General features: G+C 44.4%; 2 protein-coding genes across 4 annotated transcripts in view; one reads left to right on the top strand and one right to left on the bottom strand.

Annotated features, from left to right (window-relative positions):
- Nucleotides 1-2,256, bottom strand: part of wdr62 (WD repeat domain 62) — a 39,356-nt gene extending 37,100 nt beyond the window's left edge. The window contains 1 exon segment of the mRNA XM_037774728.1: nt 1,903-2,256. Coding sequence (XP_037630656.1) covers nt 1,903-2,007 — 105 coding nt within the window. The 5' untranslated portion in view covers nt 2,008-2,256.
- Nucleotides 2,257-5,672: 3,416 nt separating this feature from the next.
- Nucleotides 5,673-15,570, top strand: rffl (ring finger and FYVE-like domain containing E3 ubiquitin protein ligase). 3 transcript variants are annotated; one of them, XM_037774783.1, is made up of 8 exons: nt 5,673-5,940; nt 7,602-7,790; nt 9,235-9,432; nt 9,517-9,753; nt 9,875-10,079; nt 12,036-12,059; nt 12,462-12,684; nt 14,014-15,570. In XM_037774783.1, exons 2-7 carry the CDS (start codon nt 7,608-7,610, stop codon nt 12,656-12,658), a joined length of 1,044 nt encoding a protein of 347 aa, XP_037630711.1. In that variant the 5' UTR covers nt 5,673-5,940; nt 7,602-7,607; the 3' UTR covers nt 12,659-12,684; nt 14,014-15,570. The 3 variants fall into 3 exon arrangements, with proteins under 3 accessions (XP_037630711.1, XP_037630712.1, XP_037630714.1); XM_037774784.1 differs by having other exon boundaries at nt 5,673-5,946; XM_037774786.1 differs by having other exon boundaries at nt 5,939-5,953; nt 7,606-7,790.
- Nucleotides 15,571-22,791: the final 7,221 nt, after the last annotated feature.

The following is a 22,791-nucleotide window of genomic DNA, read 5'->3' as shown; positions in this document are numbered from 1 at the left end:
TAGTTGTGTGGTGTTACCAGTAGTTGTGTGGTGTTGCCAGTAGTTGTGTGGTGTTATCAGTAGTTGTGTGGTGTTACCAGTAGTTGTGTGGTGTTGCCAGTAGTTGTGTGGTGTTACCAGTAGCTGTGTGGTGTTGCCAGTAGCTGTGTGGTGTTATCAGTAGTTGTGTGGTGTTATCAGTAGTTGTGTGGTGTTGCCAGTAGTTGTGTGGTGTTATCAGTAGTTGTGTGGTGTTGCCAGTAGTTGTGTGGTGTTATCAGTAGCTGTGTGGTGTTACCAGTAGCTGAGTGGTGTTACCAGTAGCTGTGTGGTGTTACCAGTAGCTGTGTGGTGTTACCAGTAGCTGTGTGGTGTTACCAGTAGCTGTGTGGTGTTACCAGTAGTTGTGTGGTGTTATCAGTAGCTGTGTGGTGTTACCAGTAGCTGTGTGGTGTTGCCAGTAGCTGTGTGGTGTTACCAGTAGTTGTGTGGTGTTACCAGTAGCTGTGTGGTGTTACCAGTAGCTGTGTGGTGTTACCAGTAGCTGTGTGGTAGTTGTGTGGTGTTACCAGTAGTTGTGTGGTGTTACCAGTAGCTGTGTGGTAGTTGTGTGGTGTTACCAGTAGCTGAGTGGTGTTACCAGTAGCTGTGTGGTGTTACCAGTAGCTGTGTGGTGTTACCAGTAGCTGTGTGGTAGTTGTGTGGTGTTACCAGTAGTTGTGTGGTGTTACCAGTAGCTGTGTGGTAGTTGTGTGGTGTTACCAGTAGTTGTGTGGTGTTACCAGTAGTTGTGTGGTGTTACCAGTAGCTGTGTGGTGTTACCAGTAGCTGTGTGGTAGTTGTGTGGTGTTACCAGTAGTTGTGTGGTGTTACCAGTAGCTGTGTGGTAGTTGTGTGGTGTTACCAGTAGTTGTGTGGTGTTACCAGTAGCTGTGTGGTAGTTGTGTGGTGTTACCAGTAGCTGTGTGGTAGTTGTGTGGTGTTACCAGTAGCTGAGTGGTGTTACCAGTAGCTGAGTGGTGTTACCAGTAGCTGTGTGGTAGTTGTGTGGTGTTACCAGTAGCTGTGTGGTGTTACCAGTAGCTGTGTGGTAGTTGTGTGGTGTTACCAGTAGTTGTGTGGTGTTACCAGTAGTTGTGTGGTGTTACCAGTAGCTGTGTGGTGTTACCAGTAGCTGTGTGGTAGTTGTGTGGTGTTACCAGTAGCTGTGTGGTGTTACCAGTAGCTGTGTGGTGTTACCAGTAGTTGTGTGGTGTTATCAGTAGCTGTGTGGTGTTACCAGTAGCTGTGTGGTGTTGCCAGTAGCTGTGTGGTGTTACCAGTAGTTGTGTGGTGTTACCAGTAGCTGTGTGGTGTTACCAGTAGCTGTGTGGTGTTACCAGTAGCTGTGTGGTGTTACCAGTAGTTGTGTGGTGTTACCAGTAGCTGTGTGGTGTTACCAGTAGTTGTGTGGTGTTACCAGTAGTTGTGTGGTGTTACCAGTAGTTGTGTGGTGTTACCAGTAGCTGTGTGGTGTTACCAGTAGCTGTGTGGTGTTACCAGTAGTTGTGTGGTGTTACCAGTAGTTGTGTGGTGTTACCAGTAGTTGTGTGGTGTTACCAGTAGTTGTGTGGTGTTACCAGTAGCTGTGTGGTGTTACCAGTAGCTGTGTGGTGTTACCAGTAGCTGTGTGGTAGTTGTGTGGTGTTACCAGTAGCTGAGTGGTGTTACCAGTAGCTGTGTGGTGTTACCAGTAGCTGTGTGGTGTTACCAGTAGCTGAGTGGTGTTACCAGTAGCTGTGTGGTGTTACCAGTAGCTGTGTGGTAGTTGTGTGGTGTTACCAGTAGCTGAGTGGTGTTACCAGTAGCTGAGTGGTGTTACCAGTAGCTGAGTGGTGTTACCAGTAGCTGAGTGGTGTTACCAGTAGCTGCTAGCATCATTACCCTGCAGATGGAGCTTTTCTTCTGGCGGCTCTTCCTCCCCGCTGCTGCCGCTGCTGGGAGTCTCTTGGCCGGGTAGACTGAGCTGTCCGCTGCCTCCCTCATCATCTCCTCCTCTCTCTCTAACTCTCTCTATTAACTCAGTGATCCACAACAACTGAGTAAACACCCCAACACCTCAACACCTCAACACCCCAACACCCAAACACCCCAACACCGAGCTGCTGCTCCACAGCCCGCTGAAAGAACCAGGAGCTGCTGATGCTAACGGTTAGCTCGGTTAGCTTAGCTTAGCTTCACTGCTAAAGGAAACCTGACACTTGTCTCTGCGGCGGGACTCTGGTTCAAACGGAGCTCCGCCCACTACCCAATCACCTAACCAATGTACAGCCGAAGTCCCGCCCTCTGCCCCCGAAACAACCAATAGACAGCCGAGGACAGACACGGTCCCCGCCCACTTTCCGCCAACCAACCAATCAAGAGCCATATCAACAGCCCAGTATGACTCAGTGTTGTTGATAAAATTAAATTAAATTAAATTAAATAAAAATTAAATAAAAATTAAATTAAATTAAATTAAATTAAATTAAATTAAATTAAATTAAATTAAATTAAATTAAAAAAGTAAAAAAGTAAATAAAATTAAATTAAATAAAATGATGATAACACATTTTTTCAAGATATTATATGTTTTTATGGGCGCCTGGGTTAGCTCAGTTGGTAGAGCGGGCGTCCATGTATCAAGGCTTGGTCCTGATCGCGGCGGCCCGGGTTCGAATCCGGCCTGTGGCCCTTTCCGCATCCACTCTCTCTCTCCCCCCTTTCAAGACTCTATCCACTGTCCTCAATAAAAATGGAAAAATGCCCCCAAAAAATAACTTTAAAAAAAAAAAAAAAAAGATATTATATGTTTTATAGTCTAAGTATATATACTGGGAAAAGAAAGTTAGTAAACTTGTGTTTGGTCGTTTATTTCTCTGTTGGTCCAATGCTAATGGTCATTGTATTCTACATGGTTGGAAAGCCTGTTTATTGACCTTCACAATGATGTCACACTTGTAAGGATCATGCATTTGTGGGATGAGCAGCACAGCTGATTATGTTGGTAGCCCCGGTGCCGATGGTAAACAGTGTATTCTCCTGTTGGTGTTGACTCTTGTTGTGAGTTGTTTGGTGGATGATTGAACTCTCTATCAGTAACAAGGAACAAACAAGACATATTGATTGATTGAATCCACCGTCAGGAGCCTCAGTAGCGGTGGAAGATCCATACGCAGCCACAACAGCCTGGCACCTCCTCCTCATGCTGGTCACCAACCTGGTCACACGTTGCTGTGGGATGGCGTTCCATTCCTCAACCAGGATTGGTTGCAGGTCAGCCAGCGTGGTTGTGTTGGTCACTCTAACACGTACAGCACGCCCAAGCTGACTGGGTACTGTGTTTGTATTGTATAGTGTGTATAGTGTGTGTGTGTGTATTGTATAGTGTGTGTGTGTGTAGTGTGTGTATTGTGTGTGTGGTGTGTGAATTGTGTGTGTGTTGTGTTTATTCTGTTTATTGTGTGTGTATTGTTTTTGTGTGTTGTGTGTGTACTGTGTGTAGTGTGTATATAGTGTGTGTAGTGTGTAGTGTGTATAGTGTGTAGTTTGTGTGTATTGTGTGTGTATAGTGTGTAGTGTGTGTATTGTGTGTGTAGTGTGTAGTGTGTAGTGTGTGTATAGTGTATAGTGTGTATAGTGTGTAGTGTGTATAGTGTGTATAGTGTGTGTATAGTGTGTATAGTGTGTATAGTGTGTGTATAGTGTGTGTATAGTGTATAGTGTGTAGTGTGTATAGTGTGTGTATAGTGTATAGTGTGTAGTGTGTATAGTGTGTGTATAGTGTGTGTATAGTGTATAGTGTGTAGTGTGTGTAGTGTGTATAGTGTGTAGTGTGTGTAGTGTGTATAGTGTATAGTGTGTAGTGTGTATAGTGTGTGTAGTGTGTGTAGTGTGTGTATAGTGTGTAGTGTGTATAGTGTGTGTAGTGTATAGTGTGTATAGTGTGTGTAGTGTGTGTAGTGTATAGTGTGTGTAGTGTGTGTAGTGTGTGTAGTGTATAGTGTGTATAGTGTGTGTAGTGTGTGTAGTGTGTGTAGTGTATAGTGTGTATAGTGTGTGTAGTGTACAGTGTGTATAGTGTGTGTAGTGTGTGTAGTGTATAGTGTGTATAGTGTGTGTAGTGTGTGTAGTGTATAGTGTATATAGTGTGTATAGTGTGTATAGTGTGTGTAGTGTATAGTGTGTATAGTGTGTATAGTGTGTGTAGTGTATAGTGTGTATAGTGTGTAGTATGTGTAGTGTATAGTGTGTATAGTGTGTATAGTGTGTATAGTGTGTGTAGTGTATAGTGTGTAGTGTGTGTAGTGTGTGTAGTGTATAGTGTGTATAGTGTGTATAGTGTGTGTAGTGTATAGTGTGTATAGTGTGTATAGTGTGTGTAGTGTATAGTGTGTATAGTGTGTAGTGTGTGTAGTGTATAGTGTGTATAGTGTGTATAGTGTGTATAGTGTGTAGTGTATAGTGTGTATAGTGTGTAGTGTGTGTAGTGTATAGTGTGTATAGTGTGTATAGTGTGTAGTGTATAGTGTGTATAGTGTGTAGTGTGTGTAGTGTATAGTGTGTATAGTGTGTGTAGTGTATAGTGTGTATAGTGTGTAGTGTGTGTAGTGTATAGTGTGTATAGTGTGTATAGTGTGTGTAGTGTATAGTGTGTATAGTGTGTATAGTGTGTGTAGTGTATAGTGTGTATAGTGTGTGTAGTGTATAGTGTGTATAGTGTGTATAGTGTGTGTAGTGTATAGTGTGTATAGTGTGTGTAGTGTATAGTGTGTATAGTGTGTGTAGTGTATAGTGTGTATAGTGTGTAGTGTGTGTAGTGTATAGTGTGTATAGTGTGTATAGTGTGTGTAGTGTATAGTGTGTATAGTGTGTAGTGTGTGTAGTGTATAGTGTGTATAGTGTGTATAGTGTGTGTAGTGTATAGTGTGTGTAGTGTATAGTGTGTGTAGTGTATAGTGTGTATAGTGTGTAGTGTGTGTAGTGTATAGTGTGTATAGTGTGTAGTGTGTATAGTGTATAGTGTGTATAGTGTGTATAGTGTGTGTAGTGTGTGTAGTGTATAGTGTGTGTAGTGTATAGTGTGTGTAGTGTATAGTGTGTATAGTGTGTAGTGTGTGTAGTGTATAGTGTGTATAGTGTGTAGTGTGTATAGTGTATAGTGTGTATAGTGTGTATAGTGTGTGTAGTGTGTGTAGTGTATAGTGTGTGTAGTGTATAGTGTGTGTAGTGTATAGTGTGTAGTGTGTATAGTGTATAGTGTGTATAGTGTGTATAGTGTGTGTAGTGTATAGTGTGTGTAGTGTATAGTGTGTATAGTGTGTAGTGTGTGTAGTGTATAGTGTGTATAGTGTGTAGTGTGTATAGTGTATAGTGTGTATAGTGTGTATAGTGTGTGTAGTGTGTGTAGTGTATAGTGTGTGTAGTGTATAGTGTGTGTAGTGTATAGTGTGTAGTGTGTATAGTGTATAGTGTGTATAGTGTGTATAGTGTGTGTAGTGTATAGTGTGTGTAGTGTATAGTGTGTGTAGTGTATAGTGTGTATAGTGTGTAGTGTGTGTAGTGTATAGTGTGTATAGTGTGTGTAGTGTATAGTGTGTATAGTGTGTGTAGTGTATAGTGTGTATAGTGTGTAGTGTGTGTAGTGTATAGTGTGTATAGTGTGTGTAGTGTATAGTGTGTAGTGTGTGTTGTGTCTCTTCCTGGTTCAGTTTCTTGTCTCTTCAGTCTGACTCTGTAACTCTGTAACTCTGTTATTATGACTTTATTATTATTATTATTCTAGTTCGTGTAGTTTGTGTAGTTTGTGTTGTTTGAGCGTCACGTGTTCATGCTGCAGGTTAACTAGTTAGTGCAGCTCTAGTTAGTTCACTAACTAGTTGCTGCTGGTGTTAGTTAGTTGTTAGCTGCTAGCAGCAGCTCTGTGTGTCTCCAGCAGCAGCAGCAGCAGCATCAGGTGAGACACCTGAAGGTGTTTGTGTTGATAATCGAGTCGGTTAATAGTCGGTTAAAGTGTTAACCGGGTTAGTTTAACCCGCTCTACCTGCTGTCCTCTCTGTCTGCTGGTTTACTCACACTCTTTACTTTCTCTAAACTTCTACAACTAGCCTGCTAGCCTGCTAGCTGTTAGCCTGCTAGCTGTTAGCCTGCTAGCCTGCTAGCAGCTAGCTGTTAGCTGCTAGCCTGCTAGCAGCTAGCTGTTAGCTGCTAGCTGTTAGCCTGCTAGCTGCTAGCCTGCTAGCTGCTAGCCTGTTAGCTGTTAGCTGCTAGCTGCTAGCTGCTAACTGTTAGCTGCTAGCTGTTAGATGTTAGCTGTTAGCTGTTAGCTGCTAGCAGCTAACTGTTAGCTGCTAGCTGTTAGATGTTAGCTGCTAGCTGTTAGCTGTTAGCTGCTAGCTGCTAGCTGTTAGCTGCTAGCTGTTAGCTGTTAGCTGTTAGCTGCTAGCTGCTAGCTGTTAGCTGCCTCCACCAGACTCCGCTCACATAATGATCACTTTAACGGATCCGGTCTCTCCGGTCAACACATGATCACACTAAATCACCGAAGTGTGTTTAATATGTGTTAATAGAGACATGACGTCATTCGGCTGACAGCTCAACACTAAACTCTCTTTATCTTTATTAAATATAACCTGACTAACATCAGAGCTCAGCTGGGTTCACCTGTAATAACAGGAAACGAAGGTGAATCAACACATTAAAGAGTCTCACTCTGTGAGACATGAAGCCGAAAGATCTTACTTTAATACACTAATACATTTTACTAAGTCATTAACATTTATAATGTATGTTGATTAGGCAGGAACACAAACACACCAGTTTTTACTATGTAGTCTGGTTTACAGTAGTCTGTTTGTGTAGTAAAGTGTGTAAAAAGTATGTAGATTACTTTTTAAGTGGTGGTAACGGTGTCATAGAGTAAAAGTACTTTTAAGTATAAAGTAATCTGCTCAGTAAACTGTGGTTAAGTATCTTCAGATAAAGTCCTGATGGTTCAGTGCAGGTCCTCACTGTGGTGGACCAAACCTCCCTTAACATCCTGCTAATTTAAGGGATTCTGGTTCACTGCTAAACAACTGCTCATCCTGACACGTTACTTAATATTTTACATGAATCATAAAGACACGCCTGTCCATTCGGCTAACGTTTACCACAAAAATATATTTATTTTAAATACATGTAGACTTTAATTTAGCAAAATATTCCCAAATAACGCCAGTCTGCCTTTACGACCCAGTTTATGCATTTTAGAACTGATTATTTATAATAAATCAAAGTTATGCTTGGTGGAATACAATGCCGAATTTAGCAGAAGTCGTCAATTATATATACAAATCAATTTTACAGGTAATTTAGCAGAAGAGTATCTGACTACGAGAAAGGAACACAAAAATACAAGATTTTACTATGTGGTTTGGTGTGCAGGTGTCAGCACACTGAAGAGAACAGTGGAAAAGTTAGTGGAAAGAGAAGTTAACAAAACTACACTGTAAAAGTACTTCATTTAAGTAAAATGTCCTTTGTTCAGTAACAGTTGTACTAATTCAGATCTGGTTGTATATGAAGTACTTAGTACTTGTTACAGTGTGTATTTCTGTGTACTCTCAGGTATGTTTGCGTCCTGCTGTAACTGGTTGTGTGTGGACTCGGTTGATGATGCTGACCCGTCAGGTGGAGCTGAGCAACGCCATCAGTCTTACACTAACTCTGGCTTCAACAGTCAGCCGTCTCCTCCTCCACCTGAACTCACCTGTAAGGCCTGCGGGGGGCGCCTCGACACACCTGCCAAGAAGGTAACCCCCCCCCCCACCTGCTGCAGTCACATTCCTACCTGAGGGATTGTTGTTTTCAACTCTAGACCATCTCCCTCACAGATTAGTGCTATTTTGGACATGTAATGTTTTATACTTCTGGTGAATATAATCTAATCAATCTGTTCTCCATAGATGTATTTTGTATATACAGTTCCCTTTGTTAACACCTTATTTTGAAAAGCGGACGTAGTCCCACGTGTCTACTTCCTGTAACTTCTCCAAGGTGGTCTCTAGCTCTCCCGTCAGCTCCGTTCTCTTTATCCATCCATGGTCAGCTCCATCGGGGCCGTTTCAATGCAGAGAACACAAATGTCAGTATCTGGGTGCTCTACAGTTGTAGCGTCGGCCCATTTGACCACGGAGACAAAAGCGACGGCTGGCTCCACCACCAGGTTACCGCCATACCATAACGTTACCTCCATACCATAACGTTACCTCCATACCATAACGTTACCACCATACCATAACGTTACCACCATACCATAACGTTACCTCCATACCATAACGTTACCACCATACCATAACGTTACCTCCATACCATAACGTTACCACCATACCATAACGTTACCTCCATACCATAACGTTACCACCATACCATAACGTTACCTCCATACCATAACGTTACCACCATACCATAACGTTACCTCCATACCATAACGTTACCACCATACCATAACGTTACCTCCATACCATAACGTTACCACCATACCATAACGTTACCTCCATACCATAACGTTACCACCATACCATAACGTTACCGCCATACCATAACGTTACCACCATACCATAACGTTACCGCCATACCATAACGTTACCACCATACCATAACGTTACCGCCGTACCATAACGTTACCTCCATACCATAACGTTACCTTCATACCATAACGTTACCACCATACCATAACGTTACCACCATACCATAACGTTACCACCACACCATAACGTTACCTCCATACCATAACGTTACCTCCATACCATAACGTTACCTCCATACCATAACGTTACCTCCATACCATAACGTTACCTCCATACCATAACGTTACCTCCATACCATAACGTTACCTTCATACCATAACGTTACCACCATACCATAACGTTACCTCCATACCATAACGTTACCTCCATACCATAATGTTACCTCCATACCATAACGTTTACTGGATGTGTAGTGTTTACCACGCTGGATTTATCATGGGAGGGTGCAGGTCGTATCCACGCTGACCCTCCAACGTTTTAGACTCTCTGAGGTTTGTTTTGGTTGACGGATATGGAACGGATATGACGTCACGTTACTCAGACTACCACATAAAAGCGGTGACTTCCTTCTACCTCCACATAGACTCAGATGAAGCAGATATATCCATTCTGGCATCAAAACATCTGTTTAGAAATCCTAAGAATAATCCGTCTGTCCGTCCGTCAGCATGTGTGCGTGGACTGTAAGAAGGACTACTGCTGCCGCTGCTCCGCCCAGCTGGAGCCCCGCCCCCGCCTCTGTCACACCTGTCAGCGTTTCTACGGCAACCTGCTGGAGCGGGCGGAGCTGATGAAGCTGAAGGTGAAGGAGCTGCGTGACTACCTGCACCTGCACGAGGTCTCCACCCACCTGTGCAGAGAAAAGGTCACTCGCCGTCTCTACACTGTAAAAGATGAAGTTGACCTTTGACCCCTCCGCCGTGTTAACCCTCTGTTTCCTGTCCTCCAGGAGGAGCTGGTGGAGCTGGTCCTGGGTCAGCAGTCTTCACCATCCAACGACTCCACCCCCGAGACCCTGACCCCTGACCTCCCCTCTGTGACCTCTGACCCCCCTGACCCGACCCCTCGCATCTCTACCTTGTCTCCTGACTCGACCCCCGACCCCCCCGCCCCACAGCCAGAAGCCCCGGCCCTGCCCACAGAGACAGCCCCCCCCGCCGAGCCCGACGTCCAGGACGAAGACCAGGTAAAAGCCAGAACGGCGGGTCCAGAACCGGGTCCTGGTTCCAGAGACTCCGTCTTGGTCTGGTGTTTGTGTCTGGGTTCCTCAGGTTTTGATTCAGTGTCTTTTCTCTCGTCTGGTTCAGACCTGGGACCCGGAGGAGGCCTCGGTTTCGGGCCGCAGGGCGTCTCTGTCGGACCTGAGCTGTCTGGACGACATCGAGGCGCTCAGCGTCCGCCAGCTGAAGGAAATCCTCGCCAGGAACTTCGTCAACTACAAAGGCTGCTGTGAGAAGTGGGAGCTGATGGAGAGAGTGAGCCGGCTGTACCAGGACCAGCAGAACCTACTGGGTGAGTACCAGGTCCAGAGAGAGTCTGTACCAGGACCAGCAGAACCTACTGGGTGAGTACCAGGTCCAGAGAGAGTCTGTACCAGGACCAGCAGAACCTACTGGGTGAGTACCAGGTCCAGAGAGAGTCTGTAGCAGGACCAGCAGGACCTTCTGGGTGAGTACCAGGTCTACAGAGGGTCTGTAGCAGGACCAGCAGAACCTTCTGGGTGAGTATCAGGTCTACAGAGGGTCTGTAGCAGGACCAGCAGAACCTTCTGGGTGAGTATCAGGTCTACAGAGGGTCTGTAGCAGGACCAGCAGAACCTTCTGGTTCCGCTGCACAATGACGCGTACGCACGCTGTATCATGTTTCAGTTTGTTTGGACCGGAGACCCGGAGCTACTAAACCTGTTATTACCTGATGAAGCCTCACTGAGAACAGTAAACCTGTGTTTAAACCAGCAGGAGGAGAGTTAGTAACGTTAGCTGTTAGCAGCCGTTAGCAGCTCAGTCCTGACTGGATAAATAACGGAGCCGCTAACGTTAACGGAGGTGCCATCGAGTTATTATTATGAGGCGTTCAAAGTCTGCTCAGGAAAACTATTGGGTGAATCACAACGTTATCGTGATGTGTTCAAATGCAATCTGGTAAAATGTAGTTTTTGGAGAGAAACTTGAATAAATCCAGATGTTTGAAGGAGATGTTTTCACATCAATATAAAATAGATATTAAAGAGAATTATGACCTGTCTAACTTCATAACAACTTACCAAGATTTATTTTAATCAAAGCAAATATTTTAATAATAATAATCATTTGAATTGTGTGTTTTTATGCAGATAACCACTATAGATGACAATAACAAAGTAGAGTACAGTGGACACTAGCCTCCCTCCACGGTGTAATTCCAACACTGTAATTTATCGTGTATATCATGTTTTTATGTTAAATGTATTGAACATTGAATGACATCAGATCTAAAATGTTATTCCTTCATTTAGCGCAGAGATTTCTAAAGTGGCAGATAAAGAAAAACTCTCCTGTCACAGTGGCAGGAAGTGAAGAAGTTCATTTCAGACCCTGAGTAGAATACGTTCAGTATCATCACTGTCAGTGGGATCCTGGTTTTAATGGTGATTTAATGGTTTATACTAAGCGAGGATAAATAAATGTCTTCTCCATTGTAACCTCCGTGGTAATTAGAAAACTAGACTTCTGCACCTCCTCGTGGCTTTAAAACATCTAGAGACGGGACACTTTGACTATGAAGATTAGAAAGTCTAGTAACACCTGGTTGGTACCGATGGATTCATCAGGTTCTAGAGTTTACTATGATACCAGTAGTAGTAGTAGTAGTAGTAGTAGTAGTAGTAGAGGTAGTAGTAGTAGTAGTAGCACCAGTAGTAGTAGTAGTAGTAGTAGTAGTAGTAGTAGTAGTAGTAGTAGTAGAGGTAGTAGTAGCACCAGTAGTAGTAGTAGTAGTAGTAGTAGTAGTAGCACCAGTAGTAGTAGTAGTAGTAGTAGTAGTAGTAGAGGTAGTAGTAGCACCAGTAGTAGTAGTAGTAGTAGTAGTAGTAGTAGTAGTAGTAATAGTAATACCTGGTTGGTACCGATGGATTCATCAGGTTCTCTAGTTTCAGATAATACCAGGATCTTCACTCTAGCTTTAGAAAACTGAGACGCTACAACCGAAAAATCACATGTTAGTGCGTTGAATAACTTTGTGGCGCTAAAACTGCATTAAGGTGTTATTACGGTGTTAACGTTGACTGCTCTAATAAACACATCAGAGACTGTAACGGTCCTCCTGACTCCTAAAGATCAACGTCATTAACATATCACCTCTTTGTCAGCTTCTCTTTCACATATACGTTATACATGATATATAATGATAAAGATATACTGTATATATACGGTGATATCATGACTCTGTATTATTGCGTTAACCACCATGCTTTGTGTGTTTGTCTTTCAGCCGCCAACGCTGTGAACGCCTCAGGTGAGTCTGAACAGAACCTCTTCCTGACAGAGATCCTCCTCCAGTCATCATGTTACCAGATAAACATTCAAACAGAGTATTGGTTCATTCAGATTCACTTTATACTATATATATATATTTAACATAGTGCGTCATGAAGCTGTTTTGATTTGATAAACGAGTAATAGCTAGAGTTCTGTAGAAGTCACCTTGGACTGTTTTTATAGACGTTAAAACGACGATATAACAATCGAAGAAAAATCTCATAAATTTGCAAAATTATAAAGTCGTAAATTTGCAAGAAAAAACTCATAAATGTACGACTTCATGGTCAGGTTAACGGTAATAAAAGTACTAAGAAGTTCTTTATGACCACAGTATTGTCCCTCACAGTGTCCCGTACGTCTCTGTGTCTCCCTCCAGAGTCCGGTGGCGGCGGCGGTTCTGGTTCTGCGAGTCCGGAGGAGAACCTCTGTAAGATCTGTATGGACTCTCCCATCGACTGCGTCCTGCTGGAGTGTGGTCACATGATCACCTGCACCAAGTGCGGCAAGAGGATGAGCGAGTGTCCCATCTGCCGCCAGTACGTCGTCAGAGCCGTCCACGTCTTCCGGTCCTGAGCGGACCAACCCCGACCTGAACCCAGGTAAACCACCACACCCAGCCCTGAACCCAGGTAGACCACCACACCCAGCCCTGAACCCAGGTAGACCACCACACCCAGCCCTGAACCCAGGCAGACCACCACACCCAGCCCTGAACCCAGGTAGACCACCACACCCAGCCCTAAACCGGGGGACTAGCAGCCGGCACTTCCTGCTGCTCTGATTAATGTGTTTTAAAGAAGTGACAGACAGACAGATGTCTGTGGGCCGACAGCACACACTTAAAGAAACAGATCTAGTTTGCAGAGCTGCAAATATCAATGAAAAACCATAAAGAACTCTGCAGGACTCTGACCGAGATGTGGAGATAAAAAGGAAGACATTGAGGGAGTTAGAAAGAGCAGTAAGTGATCATTCCAGTGTTAGAAAGAGCAGTAAGTGATCATTCCAGTGTTAGAAAGAGCAGTAAGTGATCATTCCAGTGTTAGAAAGAGCAGTAAGTGATCATTCCAGAGTTAGAAAGAGCAGTAAGTGATCATTCCAGTGTTAGAAAGAGCAGTAAGTGATCATTCCAGTGTTAGAAAGAGCAATAACTGATCATTCCAGTGCACACTGTCAGCATGTAACATATGGTCTCGTGGTATTCTAGCATTGTGGATTAGTGGTTGTAATTAATCTTCCACCGCTCTCTGTTATGGTGCAGTGACAGTAACTCGTTGAATGGTGTAATGATGACGGTTTCAGTTAACAGCAGTGGTGAGTGGATGTAACGTTATGGTCTGTTTTTAGGCCTCTTGCTCATCGAGTTGCTCCGCTATCGTCTGCCACGATTTGATCTGGCTGTTTTATTACAGCAGCCGACGGCAGCGTCTTCTTTTCTACATATTAGATGCTTAACTTCCTCCTAATCTTCCATTAAAAGCTGTTTCTCACTGGGTTTAAAGAACGCAGAGCGCCTTCTCAGCGGGCATTCTCCAGGGCAGCTCCCAAGCTCTGGAACTCACTCCCCAAACTCATCAGAGACTCCGATTCCCTCCCCATATTCCAGTCCCGCCTCAAAGCACATCTTTTCTCCTCTGCTTACCCGTAGCCCCGCCCCTCCACTACCCATCAGTCCGTGTGATTGAGCCTGTGTTTGTCGTTCGTCTCCTGTCTGTCTGTCTCACACCGTTTTCCCCCCGAATATGTTAAGCGTCTTTGAGATCACTAAAAAGCGCTATATAAATCTAATATATATATATATATATATATATATTTACTCCATTTCAGCATCAGTAGATCTGAGATCGACCTCGTGGTCTGTTGAGGAAAAACAGTGAAAGCTCATCTATCTGAAGTACTTCCCTCTTCTTCCTCCTCTTCTTCTGCAGGACCAGCCGTCTCCACAGCAATAACCATCAGATACCTGCTGATGAAGGGATCTCCTCCTCATCCTCCTCCTCGTCCTCCTCCTCTTCCTCCTCCTCCTCCTCCTCCTCATCCTCGTCCTGCTCCTCCTCCTCCTCCTCGTCTTCCTCCTCGTCCTCCTCTTCTTCCTCCTTCTCCTCCTCCTCCTCCTCCTCCTTGTCTTCCTCCTCCTCCTCCTCCTCCTCCTCCTCCTCGTCTTCCTCCTCCAGAGACAGAAGACCTTTATTCTATTTTTCTAGTGTACATATGAGAGTATAAGAAGTGGCCTTACTGTGAGCTGCTGTTTGAACACTGAATGTATCGACGGCCTCTCCAGCAGCTCCGTCACACCGACCAGCAGTCCTCCGTGCCTTCACCAGCTCGCCTCCGCCTCCGCCTCCGTCTGACCTCCGGATCTACCAAAGAGAAGCTTTACCTCGACAGGTGAGGAGGCTCCACCACCATCATCACATGACCTTTGACCTCCTGTAGACCACCACACTGTGTTTACACTGTAAAAAGTGACTGAATGAAGTGAAGTTAAAACCTTCAGCCTTATCTCGCAGTTTACACGTCATCGATGTCGATGTAAAGCTGCTTCAGACCAGCAGCCAATCAAAGACAAGACATCACCACGTTCATTAAGCTGCCTTCAGATCAGATTACCAGCTGGATAACAACCTGCTGTTTCCCTTTAGATCCTCCATCTCACATAAAGATCCATTATTTACCCGATAAACAACCAGATCAATGTGTGCCTGAAATTTCACAGCAGATCAGCTCTATAGACCCTTTAGTGATGACGTCATGATGAAGTCCTGGTGTTAGCTGGAGGCTAAACAAAGGAAAGACTGGAGGCTAACGCTAGCAGTGGGCTAACATTAGCTGGAGGCTAACGCTAGCAGTGGGCTAAAGTTCCACATCGCAGCTAACGTGAGCCGTTAGCTGCTGTTAGCAGAAGGCTAATCTATTAGCAACCCTTTCTCTCCGTCTCTGAAACGCTCCTCTGATATCGTCCGACTCTCTTTGTGACTGACTTTACTGAAGGATAGTTAACTAGAGACATCCACAGATTTATACGCCCTCAGTTTATCTTTACAGCGCTGCCGCTGGTCACCGGCCCGCTGGTCGGACGGCCGGCTACTTAGCTAGCTATGCTTGCTAATTCCACCATGCTACAGGAAATGAGTCCAACAGAGGACAGCGCCGGGTCACGGTCCCTCTGCCTCACTCCTCGCCGCCAGGAGACGACTTCACCGGGAGGAGAGCAGGCGTTAGTTAGCTAGCTAGCTAGCGTTCTCCAGCCGTGTCCTCCTCCTGCAGTAGTCTCCGGCGGCGTAGCGGTCTAATCTGGTCCCGTTGGGTCATGTGAACTCTCTCAACTACCACTGGTGATCCTGGAGAGAGAGTGACGGCACATGTTGAGAGGAACTAGGATTATCTTCAGCCATTAAAAAAAACAAGACAACAATAGTTGCTAGCCAGCGTTAGCCAGCCAGCGTTAGCTAGCCAGCGTTAGCCAGCCAGCGTTAGCCAGCCAGTGTTAGCTAGCCAGCGTTAGCCAGCCAGCGTTAGCCAGCCAGCGTTAGCTAGCCAGCGTTAGCCAGCCAGCGTTAGCTAGCCAGCGTTAGCCAGCCAGCGTTAGTTTACATGTCAGAGAATTATTCTGCCTCCAGTTAACGCTACGCCCATTAAACACGTCACCATGGTTACTAACAGGGGGGGGGGGGTTATATTTAATTCATAATTTGAATCAATTTTCTGTCGATCGATTAATTGACTAATCATTTCAGCTCTAATTGGTACCAAATTGTTTCCTGTAAATCTGCTAGAAGTTATTATGAAATTACAGGCACATATATAAAAACGTGCTAAACTACCGCTATACACTATTCAAATCCACTCTCACATATCAGAAATTACATTATCCACATTCTGATGTATGCAATATTATAGAGTCAGCTGTTTGCTGGCACTAATCGCCCCCCATACAGCAGACTAACTGCCCCCCTTGGCAGCAGAGACAGGAAGTACCCACCGTCACCTACAGGGACCCCAAACTGCTGCATGATGATGTGGCAGTGACCAACACAGAGGATTTCACTTTGTGCTTCCAGTCTCTGTGCTAAGCTAAGCTAACCATGGACCCGGGGCTCTGGCTTTCTTTTGAGGTCATTTCCTTTTTATTTAATTCTGCATAATTTGAGGGTTTTCGGGACCTTGTGGGGATTTTATATTCTTTATTTAAAACGTACTGTTTTTCTGGGATGATTCCAGTGTTCTTAGACTCACTATTGGGACTCAATTTAGGGGCAATAAAGGATTTAGAATTGAAGCTGCCTACATGTCAGGAAAATAAAATTGCTCAGTAATTTCCTGATAATTTCCTCAGACGTTTTCCGGAAAGAACTCTGCAATTTGGCACGAATTTATAAAGAAAACTGAGGCAAAGCACTTGATCACTGTACTCGACCTCTGTCTTCTCATCTGACTCTGGAGAACACAGAGAACAGGATGATTTAGTAAAGGTTGGACTGTTCCTTTATATCAGGTTTAATAGAAACAACCGAGGCCCCAGGACGCTTTCCTGAGGACCTCCTCATGTTATTAATATACAGAGATGATTTACTAAATGTTGGACTGTTTCATTGTATCAGGTTTAATAGAAACAACCGAGGCCCCAGGACGCTTCCCTGAGGACCTCCTCATGTTATTAATATACAGAGATGATTTACTAAATGTTGGACTGTTTCATTGTATCAGGTTTAATAGAAACAACTGAGGCCCCAGGACACTTCCCTGAGGAACTCCTCATGTTATTAATATACAGAGATTACTGATCTTTACCAGCAGACTGCCTTCCTCGTTGAACAGAAACTTCAGCAGTTAAACTCTTTGGTTTGAAGTTGACTTTGTGTCTTGTTGTAACTCTGATTGCACTAATCTGTTGATGCTGAAACATTTTGAACTTGTTTTTTTTTGGAACTTGTTCTAGAGGGACGATGCAGCAGAGACATTTTGTCCTTTTTTTGGTTTTCTTGTTTTTTGTGAGAACATTACGGTTGATTTTTGTTGTGAATATTGTATATTTTTTTTGTTTTTGTGAAATGATGGTTGGTCTTTACAGCTCTTCTGACTTTGGGATCACACATGTCATCTGTAATTATCACCCGTACGTCGTTAATCATGATAGCTCAGCTGTGGTTCATTCAGTTGCACTTTGATTCCTCTGCTACAACATACGTCAATAAGTTCATAATCGCAGCACTGTGACAGTTTTACATGATCTTCTTCAGGTATCTGTTAGCATCGTTAGCTGTCCCCACTGAGACCAACACAGCTGGAAGCTAACGTGCTAGCATCCAGTCTTTAGGCTTGTTAGAATACAGCCGTGTCTCCTTTATGTGATTGTGTCATTTGAATAATTGTTTGAGGATCAAAGGGGGGTCGAGGGTTTTAACTTGTGACCCGCTGGAGGGGTCTCCACCCCCAGTTTGGGAACCACTGCTTTAGTCTCAGTGAGAAACGCTAACACTGAACAGTTAGTGCTGTTTTAACTCCGGACTTAAAATCACACCTCAGATACTTTGTGATGTTCTTTGAAGTCCAGGTGAAGTCAAATCAGACGATTGAACTATTTTATCCCCGTTGAAGTTAGCATGAGGCTAACAGGAAGTTAGGCGGAAGTCTCTGGTGAACATGCTCTACCCATAGACCCTTTTAGTGATGACGTCATGATGAGGTCACGGTGTTAGCTGGAGGCTAACGCTAGCAGTGTGCTAACATTAGCTGGAGGCTAACGCTAGCAGTGGGCTAACATTAGCTGGAGGCTAACGCTAGCAGTGGGCTAACATTAGCTGGAGGCTAACGCTAGCAGTGGGCTAACATTAGCTGGAGGCTAACGCTAGCAGTGGGCTAACATTAGCTGGAGGCTAACGCTAGCAGTGTGCTAACATTAGCTGGAGGCTAACGCTAGCAGTGGGCTAACATTAGCTGGAGGCTAACGCTAGCAGTGGGCTAAAGCTCCACATCTAAATGTCCTCTGTGTTGTTGTCTGAATCCAGATCTCAGACATTAGAGATGAGTAACTGTGATTGGAGCTCTAGAGCTACAATATCAGAGAAGCGTTTCAGAGACGGAGAGGAAATGATGCTAATATTTAGCCTTCTGCTAACAGCAGCTAGCGTGAGCCGTTAGCTGCTGTTAGCAGAAGGCTAATCTATTAGCAACCCTTTCTCTCCGTCTCTGAAACGCTCCTCTGATATTGTCCGACTCTCTTTGTGACTGACTTTACTGAAGGAGAGTTAACTAGAGACATCCACAGATTTATACGCCCTCAGTTTATCTTTACAGCGCTGCCGTTGGCCACCAACCCGCTGGTCGGACGGCCCGGTGGCCACCGGCCCGCTGGTCGGACGGCCCGTTGGCCACCGGCCCGCTGGTCGGACGGCCCGTTGGCCACCGGCCCGCTGGTCGGACGGCCCGGTGGCCACCGGCCCGCTGGTCGGACGGCCCGTTGGCCACCGGCCCGCTGGTCGGACGGCCGGCTGGTCAGTCTCCGGACAAGCTAGCTAGCTAACTAATGGAAACAAACCAACGTCATCATGTTGACTAACAGAAGGCGGTTTGTAGAGCGTTAACATTCTGTTAAAGTAGCGCGCAGCAGTGAGATGGCCAATCAGAAGTGTTGTATTGTAACTGTACATGTAATTAACCCTCACCTGTGATTGACCAGCGTCTCAGAGCAGAGAATATTGATTAATCTTTCACCATTTTCAACCTAATTGTATGTCCTCTGAGGGTTAATGACACATCTTTCTGTGGTGTGACAAACTCCGAGTACATATTTATAATTGCTTTACCCGGACTTTAAACTTCACTGGAATCTGTTGAAAATGAAATATTGTATAATTGAAGAAGCTTTAGTTGTCTGAGTGGACTTTGATGAATCATTTTGTAATAAAACTGATTTTCTTCCAGTTGGCTCTTTACTTCCATTACTGTGACATGTCAGTGCTTTCATTATTCTCCCTCTGTTTCTGCTAGATTATAACACTATCGTCTTAACATATGTAGGAACCGGCTTGGAGAGGATCAGAATACGTGGTTAATACATAGATTAGCCTTCTGCTAACAGCAGCTAACGTGAGCCGTTAGCTGCTGTTAGCAGAAGGCTAATCTATTAGCAACCCTTTCTCTCCGTCTCTGAAACGCTTCTCTGATATCGTCCGACTCTCTTTGTGACTGACTTTACTGAAGGAGAGTTAACTAGAGACATCCACAGATTTATACGCCCTCAGTTTATCTTTACAGCGCTGCCGTTGGTCACCGGCCCGCTGGTCGGACGGCCCGTTGGCCACCGGCCCGCTGGTCGGACGGCCGGCAACTTAGCTAGCTTAGCTCGCTAATTCCACCATGCTACAGGAAATGAGCCCAACAGAGGACAGCGCCGGGTCGCGGTCCCTCTGCCTCACTCCTCGCCGCCAGGAGACGACTTCACCTGCAGTAGTCTCCAGCGGCGTAGGGGTCTAATCTGGTCCCGTTGGGTCATGTTAACTTTGTCAACTCCCTCTGGTGATCCTGGAGAGAGAGTGACGCCACATGTTGAGAGGAACTAGGACTTTCTTCAGCCATTGTTAAAAAAACAAGACAACGATACCTGCTAGCCAGCGTTAGCTAACGTGTTCAGAGTTATTCTGCCTCCACTTAACAGAAAAAAAACAGAAAAAGGGGTCTATTCAAACCTTTATTTAACCAGGCAAGTCATTAAGAACAAATTCTTTTATATGGTCTATGGTTTTCTTAACGGACTCTCGTCTGAGGCCGTCCGGTCGAGTTCTACAGCAGTTCCTTCTGATCTTTGTTTGGATCAACGATGAGTGAAGCTGAACGCACCCTGAGCCTCGACTCACTAGTATTGTGTCTTTGTTTAGACCATGGAAATAATTAATATTCAGTTTAAATCTTTACGGGTCAGAAAACGGGACGTATTTTATTCGCAGCGGTGGAAGGACTCAGATCGTAGAAATACTACGATGTAGAAATACTCTGTTACAAGTAAAAGTCACGTATCCAAAATGTTTCCCGCTCTGTGACACTACCGACGTTAACAGTTTATTTAAATGACACATTATATCAGACAATAAAAGAGAAGATCAGCGTCTAAAGGAATCAGATGTTATGTTGATGGTCTTCTTCTTTCCTTCTATAATAACTAAATATCATCAGAGACATAAAAAACTGAATAATTCTGACACCAAATGTTTTATTTACCTGTGAAATAGTTTTGTCCCCAAAAGAAGAAGAATGAAATGATTCAAACTTCCCTTTTAGTCGACGTCTTCACAGTGTTGCCTGATAGAGAATAAAACCGTTCAATCTGGATTTTGAATTTGTTTTCCAGAAAAGTGTCAGTGACCCTCGATGACAGCATTGGCAGAGCATTTTGGAACATTTTTCTTGGGCGCTCCCCACATCATCAGCTGTGCTGCTCATCCCACAAATGCATGATCCTTACATGTGTGACATCATTGTGAAGGTAAATAAATGGACTTTCCAACCATGTAGAATACAATGACCATTAGCATTGTAACAACAGAGAAATAATCCACCAAACACAAGTTTACGAACTTTCTTTTCCCAGTTTATATATAATCTCACAAATTTTGGAGTTTTAACTCGCAAATTTATGAGTTTATAATCTTGCAATTTCAGATTAGTTAACTCTGAGATTTTAGTCATAAATATACAAGAAAAAACTCAGAAACTTGAGATTATTAAATTGTAAAAAATTTCAAATTTGCGAGAAATAAATTAGTGACGTTAAAACAAATGTGTTAACACATTATCACGTTAATGTTGATATCCCTGATACATATATATCTTATGTTATTATGAGATTCTATTGTCAGAAAGAGTCCCGTCAGGAGACTAAACGTGTCCCGTCAGGAGACTAAATGTGTCCCGTCAGGAGATTAAACGAGTCCCGTCAGGAGACTAAACGAGTCCCGTCAGGAGACTAAACGTGTCCCGTCAGGAGACTAAACGAGTCCCGTCAGGAGATTAAACGAGTCCCGTCAGGAGACTAAACGAGTCCCGTCAGGAGACTAAACGAGTCCCGTCAGGAGACTAAACGAGTCCCGTCAGGAGATTAAACGAGTCCCGTCAGGAGACTAAACGAGTCCCGTCAGGAGACTAAACGTGTCCCGTCAGGAGACTAAACGAGTCCCGTCAGGAGACTAAAGGTGTCCCGTTACGAGACTAAACGTGTCCCGTTACGAGACTAAACTGTGGCGGTACTGAGTTCCCCAGACTTTAGTTGTTCAGTCAGAAGACTGAAAAACAGTTCCCATCCACATAATAATATAAAATAAAATGCCTTCTTAATAATAATAATGAACAAATGCCTCTTCAATAATGAACAAATGCCTCTTCAATAATGAACAAATGCCTCTATATTAACAAACAATTAAGGAAACTGAAATATTGGTTTGTGTTTTTCCTTTTACCCTCCTTTAAAGTTTTCCCAAATAAAATACACTAAAAGCAATGGGTATAAAGGGTTTCATTGAAAATCAACAAATGAATAGAATACAAAAATACAGCCTGCAGGCGTTAGGCTATTGTAAGGCAAGCCAGATCGTTGCACAAATAGTACTAAACGTCCCAGTGCAGGTAACCCAATTGGTTGGCACTTAACTTGTTTCCCCAACTAGGAGTCAACACTCTCAACAAACAAAACACAAAGATCACAGAATCCCAAAAGGGCCCAAAACAGACCAGAGTTTCTGATAAAGCTGATAACACATGTTGCATTGAGTGAAGGAGAGATCAGAATGACACTGGGTGTGCAGTTTCCCTCCTCTTTTAAGCCCTACAGAAAGGGCGTCGTTACACCCTGATTGGCCAAGAGGGGAATGCACCAAGCTGCTCTCAACTATCATTTAAGAGCCAGTCCCCACACCCTGCAACAGGTGAACTGAATAACCCTCTAATCACTCAGCAACTCAACCAAAAAAAACACCAGGGAAAAGGGAAACAACAGCAAGCACCAGAGAATTGGCAGCTGCCACAAAACGTGTCCCGTCAGGAGACTAAAGGTGTCCCGTCAGGATACTAAACGTGTCCCGTCAGGAGACTAAAGGTGTCCCGTCAGGATACTAAACGTGTCCCGTCAGGAGACTAAAGGTGTCCCGTTACGAGATTAAACGTGTCCCGTTACGAGACTAAACGTGTCCCGTTACGAGACTAAACCTGTCCCGTCAGACTAAAGGTGTCCCGTCAGGAGACTAACGGTGTCCCGTTAGGAGACTAAAGGTGTCCCGTTACGAGACTAACGGTGTCCCGTTAGGAGACTAAACCTGTCCCGTCAGGAGACTAAACGTGTCCCGTTACGAGATTAAACGTGTCCCGTTACGAGACTAAACGTGTCCCGTTACGAGACTAAACCTGTCCCGTCAGACTAAAGGTGTCCCGTCAGGAGACTAACGGTGTCCCGTTAGGAGACTAAAGGTGTCCCGTTACGAGACTAACGGTGTCCCGTTAGGAGACTAAACCTGTCCCGTCAGGAGACTAAACGTGTCCCGTTACGAGACTAAACCTGTCCCGTCAGACTAAAGGTGTCCCGTCAGGAGACCAACGGTGTCCCGTTAGGAGACTAAAGGTGTCCCGTTACGAGACTAACGGTGTCCCGTTAGGAGACTAAACGTGTCCCGTCAGGAGACTAAACGTGTAATTCAGTGTGAAAGTGAAAGAGTTGTGAG

Source organism: Sebastes umbrosus, chromosome 7, assembly GCF_015220745.1.
Source record: "Sebastes umbrosus isolate fSebUmb1 chromosome 7, fSebUmb1.pri, whole genome shotgun sequence".
Classification (NCBI taxonomy): Eukaryota; Metazoa; Chordata; class Actinopteri; order Perciformes; family Sebastidae; genus Sebastes; species Sebastes umbrosus.
Note: the sequence above shows the minus strand (reverse complement) of the source record. Positions and strands in the feature narration are given on the sequence as shown.